Raw genomic sequence first — 14,835 nt, 5'->3', positions numbered from 1 at the left:
GATTTGGGAAGCCTGTCGCAGCCATGTCCTGTCCGTATACGTGAGCAACCCATTGCGGAAGGTGCAAGATTGATAAGGAGAGTCCTCAGAATCCAGCGCATATTGCGGGACAGACAGGATCCTTTAGCTCAGCGCGACAGCGTGCTCATTGAGAGATATCGATATTCCCGTGAGGGTATTATTTACTTAACCAACTTTTTGACGAGGGGGTGCAGGACCACCACCTGTCTTTTGTTGCTCTGCCCTTTTCTTGGTTGCTGTTATGAACAAACAAACAGATTATTTCAGGGTCTCTTTCCAAGAGACGAAAAGCAATATAAGTGATAAATATTACCATTCTGTAGAATATTCTTATATTTCACGTTTACCTGTTCCCATGTTCTAGTGGGTCCTGTTGTGGCTCTAATGTGAAAGGGGATATAATATAACATAATATAATATAATGTAATATAATATTAGATAATATAGTGTAATATAATAAATCTACCCTACCGCCTACTGGTGTTGGCCAGAGGGGCCGATGGCGCGATATGGCAGCCTGGCTTCTGTCAGTCTGCCCCAGGGCAGCTGTGGCTACAACTGTAGCTGCCTCCACCAGTGTGTGAATGTGAGAGTGACTGAATAGTGGTATTGTCATGCGCTTTGGGTGCCTTGAAAAGCGCTATATAAATCCACTCCATTATTATTATTATTGTTATTATTAAATTACTTACGAGTTTAATTTGTCAGCAACTTTCTGCCAGCCCTCTTTCCTTGCTTTTGCAGCCTTGCGTTCTGATTAAACTCTGAAACTCCTGAAATCCCTCACTCAGGAGTTCTTGCTCTGCTGCCGAAAAATACCGAGCGCTCTCCTTCGACATTTTCGCCGACCAATCAGAGGGTTGCCGATCAATGTTTCTACTATCGATGCGTAGCCCCTTTTGCGACACCCAGTGATCTCACATTACTTCATCCAGCTGTACTAATCGTCAACAGCAGGTGTGTTCGGGGAACCGGAATAGCGAGCTCAGAGTTAGCGTGATGATTTGGTCTTGGATGTGTCAATTGATCTTGGATGTAGTAAGCGACGTACGAAGAACGGGCCCCAGTAGTCCATGTCTGTTGCTGTAACAGTAGTTCATGTTTGGAATAAAAAAATCCCAGCTCACTGATTTGATAGGAGCAATAGTGCCTAAAATGTTGCATAATTTTGCTGAGAGATCTTTTACTTTGTGCTAATCTTAGATGAGTAGTTTTATGGACAAAACCCACCAGGTCATTCAGTGTTCCCTTAGTGCTAATGTATAAGAGATGTTGGTGTAACTGAAGTAATGTTGTTAAGTCCTTAAAGTCATATTCTTTTATTGTCATGACTGTATTTTTATTTTTGTATGATACCTGATTTATATGGAATATGGCTGAAGTAAATTAAAGTCTAAGATACTTAGTCATTTGTTTAATTGTAATTTAACATTATATAATTCACATATAAAACTATGACTTTTAATTTTAAATGGTTTAACAGCATGTAGAATAGCATATGTAGGCAAGTATATTTCTCCTTTTTTTAAATTTTTTATCAAGAAGCAAAGACAAAAAGGAAAAAAAAAGAAACAGGGCAGAGTTCGGTGGTTGAATCATCCGTCCCCACCAATGCCACAAATAAAGACAACATCTAATTTGCCCTGGTTAAACAAAGAGTGCAAGAATTTAATGAAAACAAGAGATCAATTACTAAAGCAGTTCCTGAAAACAGGTCTAACTCTGGATAGACAGAGACTTACTTCAATGCGGAACAAAGTAATAAGAAGTTTGAGACAGACCAAAGCAAAAATTTTTATAAATATAATTGAAAGAGCCAAAGGTAATGGTAAAATTATCTGGCAACACTTAAATAAATTACTTGGCCGTCATTCAAACAAAAGTAAAAATACAATTGAACTTTATGTAAATAACTCTATTGTTAGAGAGCCTCTATCTATTGTCAGTAACTTAAACACCTTCTTTATTTCATCTGTTAAGGAGATCAGTCAGAGCTTTGACTCAGTCGTATGCTCTGATAATGTGAATGATGTTGGTCAAAATTTGTTCACCATCACTCATATTTCAGACACTGAAGTTGCTAAACTAATTACAGGTTTAAAACAATCAAAAGCACTTGATGTATATGGTATTACACAAACTTCCTAAAGGAACATATGGATTTGCTTGTACATCCAACAACTCATGTTTTGAATATGTCTTTCAAACACTCCATTGTTCCAACAGATTGGAAAATTGCTGCAGTTACATCAATTCTCAAAGCAGGTGTGAAGACTGACATTGCTAATTATCGCCCCATAAGCATACTCCCGGTCGTATCTAAAATAGCTGAGAAGTGGGTGGTTAAACTCCTCACTGCTCACCTAGAAAACACCCAACCCTCATTACATCCATTGCAGTTTGGCTTTCGGGCACATCACTCCACAGATACCACCCTGTGTATGTTAGTGGAGAACTTGAAGAGCTTGCTGGACAAGAGTCCCTGTGTTGGAGCTAGATCTGAAGAAGGCTTTCGACTCTGTAAACCATCAGATATTGTTGTCCAGATTGACTCGGTTTAATACCTCCAGTCAGGCTCTTCAGTGGTTTGCCTCATATCTCTCACACAGGAAACAGTGTGCGGTGTTGGATGGGGTTAAATCTCCATATTTAGACTGTGATACAGGGGTTCCTCAAGGATCTGTTCTTGGGCCCTTATTGTTCTCTCTTTTTATCAATAACTTACCTGAAGTCTGTCCAAATATATTTACTCAAATGTATGCGGATGATGCAGTTATATATACGCAAGCAAATAGTGTTCAGCAGGTGGCAAAAGATCTTACAGCTGCTTTAGCATTAATGCATAGCTGGTAGGGCTGAACGATTATGGAAAATAATCTAATTGCGATTTTTTGCCCCAATATTGCGATTGCGATGCGATTATTTTTTAAGGTCTTTGTCTTCTGTATTATTAAACAAAGACAAGCAATACATCATATAGTATGGCCAATACTATATTACATTAATTTTAAACTGTTCTTTCCTGGAAGACAGACCTCTGTTATGATGACATGAGGTGATGCATGAATTGATGACTGACATTTTTATTTAACTTCTTCAATCACAACAGTATATTTGAACATACACAATAGTTTATTTTTAGCTTACAAACATCTGAGCATAAAGTGCTGACAAGGAACCCTGGTGTAAACATTAAAATGAAAGTCAGTACAATGTGCAGATTGCAGAAATATACATAAAAAAAATCAGTGGCTTTACCACACTCAGTTTTTCGACATCTGTGAACTACTAGACAGTCATTAAATTAAAAAATAATATTAAATAAATAAAGCTAATAAATAAAAAATACACACATCTTACTGATCTCTGCAGTCAGTAACATTACACATAAAGTGCAAACATAATAGCAATTGTATAAACACACACACAAACGCGTGAAATTGGACGGTCTAGCCTTCTGATTAGCGTCACCACTGTCTCGGTGGAGTTTAATAAACTCGGCCGTCTGCTTCTTGCTATCTAAAATATAACCAGACACTGGTGTAAATTCTCGACTGTCTCATACTTCTGTTTAATAAGTTTTCTGTTTGACGTTTAGTCAGCTGTGCGAAAACCAAGGAGGAACCCACCCGGGGGATTAATAAAGTTTTATTTTATCTAATCTAATAACTTTAATCTCAGCCAAACCGATTTACTCACGAACAAACAAAACACTGAAAAAAGCCCAACAATAACATTTTTAGGTTGTCTAAGCGACTTATATATTACGTTTAACCCGAGCAGCGAAAGTCCGCGGTGATCTGAAAATGATGTGCCGGGAGTTGTGCCGTTCTCGGCCGCATCAGTAACCCTCGAGCTCCCGGCTAGCTGTCGAGCTGGTGGGTAGCAGACGCCTCCGAAAACGTCGAAGCACTTTTGCAAATATGGGATATCTTGATAAACCGAGCAGATATTTGATGTTTACACAACTACTTTCTCGCCTGAAAATATGTTAAAAGTTTATTTTGTGATCCAGAAAGATTAGTATGAGTAATTTTAAAACTTAGTAGCGGCCGCCATTGTTGGAAACTGGAGTTTGGCTGGGCCGCGCTATAAATTCTGGGATATGGTAGGCCACGAAGGACACACCCGACCCATCCTTCAAATTCGGGGAAAAGGAGGACGCATTTGTCGGCTACATTCGGAGGAGTCTACGAATTTGGACAGCCTTCGGCGCGTCGCTATGACGTAATCGGTCTACAAATGCGGCCTCAGGAGGATGCAGCCCATGAATTTGGACATATAATATAATCGCAGCCTTTGCGGTTAGAAAATTGCACTTGATCATGTCGCGATATTATCGCAAATGCGATATATCGTTCAGCCCTAATAGCTGGCTGGAGGACTCATGCCTAATGTTGAACACCTCAAAAACTGTATGTATTTTTCAAAACGCCCCTTAAACTTGAAGCAGTCAAACATATTCCTGGATGGAGTAGAGCTTGAATTAGCTCCAGAATTTAAATATCTTGGGGTCATTCTAGACCCAACATTATCCTTCAAGAGTCACATAAATAAAGTGTCCCAGGTACTTAAATTTAATAATTGAAATTTTAATCATATAAGTAATAATTTAAATATTAATGTTGCAAAAACTTATTTTTACTCAATGATCATCTCTCATATGGACTATTGTTTGATGTCCGGGTCACTTGCTTGTTCAACGACACTTAAAACTATTGAAAACATTTATAAAAGAAGTTTAAAACTACTTGACAAAAAACCGACTTCCCACCACCACTGTCATGTGTTAAAAAAACATACATTACTGAATTTCAATAACTTAGTGTAACTTAAAAGAGTGTGTTTAATATATAAAGTCTTACACTCCCTTGCTCCACCACCACTAAAGCAGTTCATTAGGCATAAAGAAAGCTTAGACAGGACCACTCAAGCTACAATCCGAGGAGACTTGTTTATACCCCACAGACGGACAGCATTTGGGCAGAACGTCCTCTCTGTCAAGGGAGGCCATCTGTGGAACAGTCTTCCTCAACCCATTAGAGAATGCTCTACACTCAATTTGTTTAAGGCAAAGGTTAAAAACTGGTTATGGACAAATCAAGTGTGTGATCATGTATGAGTTGTATAGTTTTAATGTTTTATTTGGGAACAGAATGGTGTGTATGTGTAAGTTTGGTGATGGAGTTTTTATTATGAATGAATGATGAATTTTTATGTCTATTTTTTATGCTTAAGGACAACAGATGGAAATTAGCCCTTGGCTATAATCTGGCATGTTTACATTCATGTAATTTTTTTTTTTACATTTATGTTCATTAACATGCAATGTCCTAAATAAAATAAATAAATAAAACCAAATCTTCGCCCAGACAGACTCACAACCAGACACAGTGACACCATGGACAGACAGAGGGAACACAGAGAAGTGGGAGCAGGCAGGCACAGAACAAAACCCTAACGAACAGCAACCCTTAACAAAAGACATAACAGAATAAACAAGAACATAGAATAACATAAAGAAACACAAAACACAGAGTCGTCAGACTCAGGGCCATGACAACACCATTACTTGAAGAGAAGGTATCCTGCTCTCCTTGTGTGTGTACGCTACACAATTCAGCAGTAGCCTAACTCCACTTGAAATAACGCGCGAAGTCAGGATGTAGCGTCCAACTCCTTTTAATTAGTGAGTATTTCCTCATGGAGTAAAACTGAAATACAAATAACATAGCTAAAATTAACCTAGCATCATTAGCACAACAAAATTAGATTCCAATACACATCCATTAGCGTTAGCACACAACTACTAAAGTATTCATCTACAGCAAATATTTCCACAAAATATACATAAAATACAATCCTACAATTCAATACAAATGAAAACTTACAGACGGTGGTGTCGATGGCACAAACAAAAGGCAGATGTCGCTGGATCAAATTTCCCCACATGTGATCCGCTAGGAACTAAACAAACATGGCTGACATCCTGTCACTTCCTGAAACTGGTTTTCAAAATAAAACGAATTTCAAAATAAAAGTAGCTCATTGCAAAGAGCCCCTATATTGCAATAAATTAAGAGCGGAACAGAAGGTATTTTATCGAACTGGTGTTAATCACATGTGAACAGCAACTCTGCCAGTCTGCCGTCAGGTAACTCCTCTCTAGACCTCTAGCTCCCCCTACAGTCTGGGCATATTAACAACATCAAACACTGATACTAAGCAAATATGCATTTGCTGTTATCATTACACCATCCCTTTTTAAAAATATAATAATTCTACTTTCATAAACATAAACTATCTCTCCTTTTACTTGTTAAACCAAGCTTTGTCAATAAAAGGTTAAAAGCACAAGTAGTTTTCAACAATCATAATCAGTTCAACACCAGTACACAATTATAGTGCAACTTGTGTAAATACTATGACAATATTATCTTCCAAACAACGTATCAACACCTCTGTTCAATCAGTCTCATAGGTGGCTTTACTTGTCTTACAGATCTTCTGTGTTTGTTCTTATGTATGTGTAGCTGTTCCAGGTGATAGTATCTCCAGTGTGTGTTGGGGTTGTTCATCAGCCTCCAACCTCTATTCTACTCTACATGTCCGGAAGATCTTGGCGATTTTGTCTTCGAATAGCATTATCTTCTGCCTGAATGATGTATGATTTGGTTGAGCTTCCTTTGGAACATTTGCTTTGTGGCGTTGTGCGGTATACTAGCAGGCTTTGTTAGAAGTCAGTACTACTGTCTCTTGCCTTGCTCAGCAGCCTCTTCACTGTTTGGACTGACTTTTCCACTTGTCAATTAGATTGTGGGTAATGCAGGCTTGATGTTGTGTGAACAAAGTCCCATTCCTTGGCAAACTGTCAAAACTTAATATTTGCTTCACATAAACATAGTCATTAATTCCCTCTTACTTTTGCTGTTTTGCTTTCACCACGATAAAAATCACACCTCACATCTGCACAGCTCTCTCTCTCTCTCTCTCTCTCTCTCAGTGTGCTTCAAGAACAGTTTCCCATCTAAAAATCTCTGTTTCCTGCATTATTCTCTTGCTTATTACCAGTGATGGGAATAACGTTACTAACAGCATAATTTTTTTCAGTAATGAGTAATCTAGCTAATTACTATTTCTATTGTTACAACGCCAGTACTGTTACTAACAAGAAAATGTGATGCGGTGGCGTTACTATTTTTCAACAAACAGACGGTTGAAGCTGTGTTCAGCTTACCACATCTTATATCAGTTACACGGAAGTAGCTGTAAGTAATCTGGGCGCTACAGCTTTAAGCAGCTGCGCGCGCTCCCGCAGACGGCAATCACTTTCTGGCATACGATCACTTTTTGGCAAAACACCTGTAGCTAGGGGGCAAAACAATTGCATGAGTACTGTTGTTTGACTGAGGAAGAATAAAGTAGTCGTGGTAAGCCAATCACATGATCACTTCAAGATGACAAAGCAACAATGTGATAAATACCAGGTTTTAAATTGTGTAGATAGGCCACGTAAAACCAGAGTCATGATAAAAATATGTTTACGCGTGTTTTTTCCTCAATAGTTTCGTCACGTTTATTGTCTAAGCTAAGGACAGAGCTAGCAAGCACTCTCTGCTTATGATCAAAAAATAAAAAAACAAAACAAAAAACATCCAGTTCGTGTTGACTAATCAAAAATGATATGGCAACATGACATTTGGTTGTTTAGAAAGAGGGTTAAGTTTTAGGAGTGATGGTGAGAGAGAGAGAGAGAGAGAGAGAGAGAGAGAGAGAGAAAGAAAGACAGCAGAAAAAGAGAGAGAGTGAGTTTTAAGAAGTGAGAGATTTGTGACGTTTACCGTGTTTGGAGTGTGTAGTTAATGTGTTGCCTTTTGTAGTTAGTGTGTAGTGTTGTGTGTCAGAACAATGGGGCGACTGCTGTCTCCAGGTAAAAAACAATGGGCCAGCTTGTATATTTTATATGTATATTTTATATGCTTGTAGTGATGGTGGTAGCACTCATGTTCATGCAGGTGACAATGCTTGTGGTCGTGGCCCAGAGCCAGCTCATGGTCATCCTCGTAGGTGTGCACGCCTTCAGCATTCTTGTAGCCATCTTCATAACAACAGTACAGAGTGTGACTTTTATTTTTTAAATCTTCTGTTAGAACACTATTACAGCTTAAAATGAGAGGTGTGGGTGCTGTGACTGAGAATCTGGACAGCATAAACCACAGTAGAAAATCTATGTTTGCTAAACTTTCTTTGCAGTTGAAATGTTTACTTTAAACAATATTATATTTTAAAGAGGCCAGAAATGTGTGCCCTTGTGTAATCAAAACAAATGGGTAGTTTCATATCTAGTCTTGGCAGAGACTAACTTGAAGCTTTATTTGTGAAGAGCAAGTTAGCTAGCTAGTACTGCTAACATGAGCATAAAAGGGTGGGGCTAACTGCAGTGATGCTAGCATTAACCGTGTTAGCACGTTACCTTAAACAGTTGGTTAGTCCACAGGTGTACACTCAGAGGTTCAGCTATTTATTTCATTGCAGAGAAGCTGAATCAATACTTCAGCTAGTTCCCAAATTTTTAAAACAAGTACCTGTACTTCTTCTCAGCTACAGAATGTCTTTACCTTTTGTCACCTGTATTCAATTTTTAAGGTGCCACAAATTTTTAACTCCACAGCATGCTGATTTATGGCAAGGTTTCAGTTGTAACCTATATGGGAATTGCTTGGTTGGTGCAAAAAATATTAGCAGCCTTTTGCCAAAGCAAATCAGTTGTTTAGTGGAATCTATGAAAAAATGTGCATTTAAAACATTTTTTTTGCTCTAGGACATGAAACGGTAAGATTGACTCATGCAAGCAGTCCTTTACTGACAATGTGTTTAATGTAGAAAAATGCAATGCCAAATAGTTTTCCTTCTTTTCATTACACTTGAGCCTTTGTGTGTGTATTTAAAAACAGTTTTATAGGCTTTATGAACTGGCTGCAGCTGGCTTGAATTCGAGGTCTTTAGTGAAGAGTTCATCCACATTTTTATGCTTTCCCGCTGTGGTGGGGCACTGGGCAGAGACTGATTTTGGGAAGGGCTCGATGGTGGGCTCCATCTGTCCAGGAATTTGAGGGTCGGGTTTAAGTGGGAGAGTGACTCCAACTCCAGGGCCACCAACTGGGACATCAGGGAAGGAAGGCAGAGTCACAGGCTGGTCCAAGGCGGGCAGGACTATCACTGTTCCCTGTGGTTCATCGTGGGGTGCGTTCTCATGTTCGTGCTCGTGGTGATGGTGGTGGTGCTCGTGTTCATGCAGGTGACCGTGCTTGTGGTCATGGTCCAGAGCCAGCTCATGGTCATGTTCATGTGTGTGCACACCTAGAGCATGCTTATAGTCGTGGTGGTGACTGGGAGAGTCACCGCTGTGGTTGTGTGCCTTGGCGTGATGAGTGTGCACGTGATCGTGATTCAGACCGTGGTCATGGGAGTGGTCATGAGCGTGCCTGTGGGCGCTGCCTGTGGCATGGTCATGTGTGTGGTGGTGATCACGGTCATCAGTGTGGTTGTGGGTGTGGCCATGATGAGAGTGGCACTTTGTGTGATCGTTTGCGTGGTCGTGTGTTTGGTCTTGGTCGTGGCTGTGTGAGTGTGTGTCATTGTGGCTGTGGTCAGTCTCTCCGCCCAGCAGGTGTAGCTTCTTCTCTCTCTCAGCAGCCTGGAGAAGAGATAAAGAGTGTAGGATATTAAAGAGTGAACAGTGTATTATAGATTTGCAACCTCTAATGGCCATGTGAATAAAATATGGTCTGGTGCTTCCATCTTCAGATTTTCAAGGCCCACTTAAGTCCTGAAAATAACAAACAGCAATTCTGGCCTCCATAGCTATGGTCTCCCTTCACGACAACAGTACAGAGTGAATTTTATTTTTTACCTCTTCTATCTGGACAGTTAGAGCTTCAAAATAGAGGTGTACCAGGTGTGACTGAGAATTTAGACAGGCTAAAGCACTGTAGCAGATCTGTTTGCTAAACTTTAGGGGAACGGTGTTAACAAAACTTTGGATGTGTCCATCTGATTCTGTAGTTTAAAAAAAACACATCCTCATTGGAATTATACAGCAAAGACATGTATAAACAGTTTGCGTTAATTTAGTGAGTTCCAAAATTAAAATCACACAATCCACCAATCATCCTTTTTTTTCTTATGCTGTAAAAAGACATTGAAGGTAAACAGCGAAACCATCTAAAAGAGTCTCACCTCAGGCTCATAGATCTCACAGGCTCCCTCAATCTCCTCATCGCCATTGAGAGCGTGGAAGAGGGATGCCTTACAGAAACCCTTGTGCTGAGGAGAGAAAAAGAAGAAAAAGTAAGAGTGCAATAATTATGCCTGTGGTTTTACTACAGTATAAAGGCCTTTACATGTACAGTTTGTGCAAATGTTTCTTGTTTTAAAAATACTTTTGGACAAATTTTTTTGGATCAAGTTCAGTTTTTCTGATTCTCGCGTGTGAATTAACAGATTGGACCAATCAGACCACTGCATTTGGCAAGTGTGCATGCTGCTCTGGGTCATACTGCTATCTGAAAAATATTTCTCTGTCTCCTCAGGTGTGGTCTACCCACAAGAGCTCAGACTTCCTTACTGACGTCCGGAATTATGTACAAAAGCAGCTGTGATGCAGCTTCACCTCTTGGATTAAAACAAGAAATTCTTTTTGCTGCTGCCTTCTATTTAGAATTGGATGATGTCCAGAATGGACAGCACAGTGGCATGGTTAGCACTGTTGCCTCACAGCAAGAAGGTCCTGAGTTTAATTCCACCATCAGGCCAGGGTCTTTCTGTGTGGAGTTTGCATGTTCTCCCCGTGTTTGCGAGGGTTCTCCTCCCACAGTCCAAAGACATGCACTTTGTGGGGATAGGTTAATTGAAAAGTCTAAATTGCCCATAGGTGTGAGTGCAAATGGTTGTCTGTCCCTGTGTGTTAGCCCTGTGTCAGACTGGCAACCTGTCCAGGGTGTACCCTGCCTCTTGCCCTACGACAGCTGGGATAGGCCCCACATCCCCCGCGACCCTGAAAAGGGTAAGCAGAAGCGAATGTATTTCTGGATGAATCCAGAATCTCAGTTTCTTCATTTTCTTGTTTAGAAACCTTACGACCAACTCATCGTCACTTGATGCCATTACACTACAAATTTGCATCTGAAAACTTTGTAGTTTTACGTTGTTTTTTCTAAACTAGGCAAACTAAATATCAAAGTAATCTCCTGCTGTCATACACAAGCCACTGATATGAAGCTAGAACATACTAAGCTTTGAGCAGCAAATGAAGGTCTTTTCCTTGCACTGTTAGAAAGTAAAACAATCCCCTGATGGAGAAGGTGAGTTGAACTTGATTTCATTTGAGAATAAACAGGGCAAAACCTAGTAGATGAAAGATTAATAAAAGACTCACAGCAAACTCGCATTTCATGGGGGGGCAAGGTTCATCTGCTCCTGCCCTCTGGGGGCAAGTGGTCTCCTGGATGGCGTATTCCACATGGTACTTCCTACCTGCGACAACCTGGACGCACAAAGACACAGAGAGAAAGGAAAAGCCCAAATTAAGGAAGAGACTTGATATAAAATCATGTGTGAGAATTGAGGCAGCATAGTTAGTGATGTTCTGTGGCGGTGTGGGATACAGCAAAGTTTTGGTATAGAATACATTTTAATAACCACTAAATTACGGTGATTCTTTTTTCACACAGTAACTAGTTAACAGAATGACCATTGGCAAGTCTGGAGGTGGTGTAGCGCCCCCTGTCACGAAAGTAAGACATAGTCCAAATGCAAAAAAATGAAAAAGATTAAAGTTTAAAAAAAATATTTTAAGCACTATTCTTGTTCTTATTTTTGTCAGAAATATGTGATTAAGGAAGTTGTGTGAAATTTTCCCGTTCTGTTTAATTAAATTAAATCAATTTTAATTCAGTTTTTTTATATAGCCTCAAGGCATTTTATATTGTAAGGTAGACCTTTCAAAAATACAGAGATAACCCCAGTAATGAAATCACCAGTGGGAAGGAAAACTCCCTTATAACAGGAAGAAACCTCCAGCAGAATCAGGCTCAGGGAGGGGCGACCATCTGCCGTCACTATTTGGGGAGACAAACAAATTAGCTTTGTTTCTTCTGTTTTCTGTCTGTTTCTTCTTGGCTGCTGGGCTGTGGTCTGGTAGTTTCAAAACTGAGATACTTTTTAGTGCAATATTAGAATGTGACAAGATGAATGGAAAACTGTATACATTTTATTTCTTAGAACCTGGAACCTCTATACGTTGCTCCACTTTGTCCCTTCCTGCAGCCTGCATAGTTCTGCTTAGTGCTGCTGAGTCATGTGACCGCAGGTCAACGAAACACAGCAGAGCAGGGAAGAGTGGGTGGAGCAGAATCAGAAACAGAAAGGGTTTTATTGCCAAATGTTGAGCGGGTTTACAACATTAGGAAATTGCTGTTAGGAAATGTGTCTTAATGTAAGTACCAGAGTACCATTACAGTAGTAGTAGTACCAGATTAGGTATGGATACAGTCAGTATAAGTCCAGGCAGAGCAGTGCCACTACCATAAACATTTATGTGCCTCCTTTCTGTTTATACCAGATTTGGTAGAAAACTTTATGAAATATTATACAGTTTATGCAAACTTTACTTACAGGCTACTGTAGTTGTTTAATCAAATTTTTGCGTAGGAGCTTCTCTGTGTGTTTCCATTAAATTTGATGGTGTAAATTTGTAAAGGGGAATTCTGCCACCTTATTCTCAGCCTTGACAGTGCATGATGAGAATATATATCTATACAATAAAAGAGCCGAGGATACATTATGTCACACATCTTAATTTTGATCTCCCTACCTGTGAAGTAGCACGGGAGATTTTGAGCAGAGCAAAACGATTGGCCAGCCCACTCTGCTGATTGAACTTCTCCAGAGACTGAGTCACAGCCTTCTGAACTTTATCATGATTATGGTCAGTTAAACCTGGACAGCCACCACAGGACTGATGCACCCTACCTGCAGGAATTGAGCAGAACAAAAAGTCATTTTAATTATGAAGAGACTGCTGCACTCCACAAAAACATGTTTTAAGTCTGGACCTTGATGTCTTTTTAGATATAATGGTTGAATTTGAATGAAAACCACAATCACTTCTTTTTGATACGTGTAATATTTTTCATACCTGGTCTGATAGCACACTCGTATTTGTAGAGACGAACCACTCTGTGTACCTTACTGATGAAGATAGCAGCTTTGCACTGTCCATATACCTGCAAACACAATACAATACATGATGTTAGTGTACTGCTTATACATACAGCATCACATTCGCAAAAGAGTTTATTTAGATTTTTTTTATACCCTTTTTATAAATTAGTTGAAAGAACAATGACAATATCTTGTGATACTAAATATCTTTATTCACCTGCCAACTTATGAACTATTGCTTATGGAACACAAAACTAAGATGCTCACTATGTTAAAAAAGAAAGATTTAAGATTGTAAGAAAGCCTTAAGCAGAACACAAGAGACAGTAATAAAAACAATCAGGACTAACACATGTATTAATTACATACGCAAACAGATTTTTGGTAAACTTGTTGATGAGAATTTGCACATGCAGTGTTTGTGTGTGTTTTTTCTAACCTGCGTATTGCCACTACGAATGTCACAGCTCTTCCAGTCCCTCTTGCTGAGAACGCTGCAGTTGGTCTCCACAACATCCAGATTCAGGTAGAAGACCACACCATTCTCTCCCTGTAAAACACACAAATTTAATCAATCATTATGTACAGTCAATAAAACGCTAATGGAATTTATTTTCAGTGGTTACTCGTTTAATTTATGTTCTGATCTTTCACATGGTCATTTGTTTTTCACGTAATTTGCCTAACATGGCATCCCCCCCTCAAAAAAATCCCCCAAAACAGTCTGACTTGTCGTACTTACTTAAAACATTGGTTTAATTTGTTTTTGTTGTCTCATTTGGTCCAATCACAGTGAAAAGTTTTTGGAACATATTTGTTTCATGAAAATGTTTCTAACTGACTTTTTCTCCAGATTTTTAGTCAAATCACTTTATGATTTGACTAAAAATGCCAAAATACACAGTAATGCCAAAATACACTGAACTTCTCTGGACTCTGCTAGAAAGTAATTCTGCCTTAAACAGCTCTGGTCTACCACACAGTAATAATACTGCAAGCTCAGCTTACATGTCTCTTTATGTGGGCATTGGACAGGCGGTGCAGACTGAAGATGTAGCCCTCCTTTCTGTTCTGGTTGATTTTGGTAAGAGCCAGTTCAGCAGCTGCTTTTGTTGAAGCATCTTCACATGAGCCTGGTTCTATGCCACCACGCTCCACTGGTGCACCATTGATGGTCACACAACCCAACGCCAGCAGCAGCGATAACAGCACGCAGGTCTTCATGGTAAAGGCCTGGGACGACTCTCTCTCTTTAACACCGATGTGCAGAGACGGAGAGGTCACATTTTATATCCTGCTACTGTTTAAGTCCCCCCCATTCCACCCACACACACCTCTTGTCAATGGTAAATATGACCATTGATCCCTACCTCTCAAAAAGCCATGCTCACCTAGCATCCAGACAAACATTTACAGTGCACACTTGCACAACGGAGCTTATCAGTTGTTAGATAATCACTCATGCAATCGATCTTTTCTTTTGGATCAGCGTGTGCAACCAGTTTGTTGAAGGTCATATGATCTACTCTCGGCACTGAGTTAAATCAAGGACAAAGCTTAATGTTTGTTCAATAAAAACAGCAAAAAGGT

At 39.6% G+C, this 14,835-nt stretch overlaps 1 protein-coding gene across 1 annotated transcript; it reads right to left on the bottom strand.

Moving 5' to 3' along the window:
* Window positions 1–8,879: 8,879 nt before the first annotated feature.
* LOC146555135 (uncharacterized) lies at window positions 8,880–14,524 on the bottom strand. Its single transcript, XM_085252149.1, has 7 exons — window positions 14,254–14,524; window positions 13,685–13,795; window positions 13,220–13,307; window positions 12,896–13,053; window positions 11,459–11,566; window positions 10,261–10,347; window positions 8,880–9,718 (listed from the first exon to the last, which is right to left on the bottom strand). The coding sequence occupies exons 1-7, from the start codon at window positions 14,467–14,469 to the stop codon at window positions 8,987–8,989; spliced, it is 1,500 nt and encodes a 499-aa protein (XP_085108275.1). The 5' UTR covers window positions 14,470–14,524; the 3' UTR covers window positions 8,880–8,986.
* Window positions 14,525–14,835: the final 311 nt, after the last annotated feature.

The sequence above is a fragment of the Mchenga conophoros genome, linkage group LG17 (assembly GCF_057382185.1).
Source record: "Mchenga conophoros isolate Kocher_MC1m ecotype Shallow Benthic linkage group LG17, M_conophoros_male_GT1.1, whole genome shotgun sequence".
Lineage (NCBI taxonomy): Eukaryota > Metazoa > Chordata > Actinopteri > Cichliformes > Cichlidae > Mchenga > Mchenga conophoros.
Note: the sequence above shows the minus strand (reverse complement) of the source record. Positions and strands in the feature narration are given on the sequence as shown.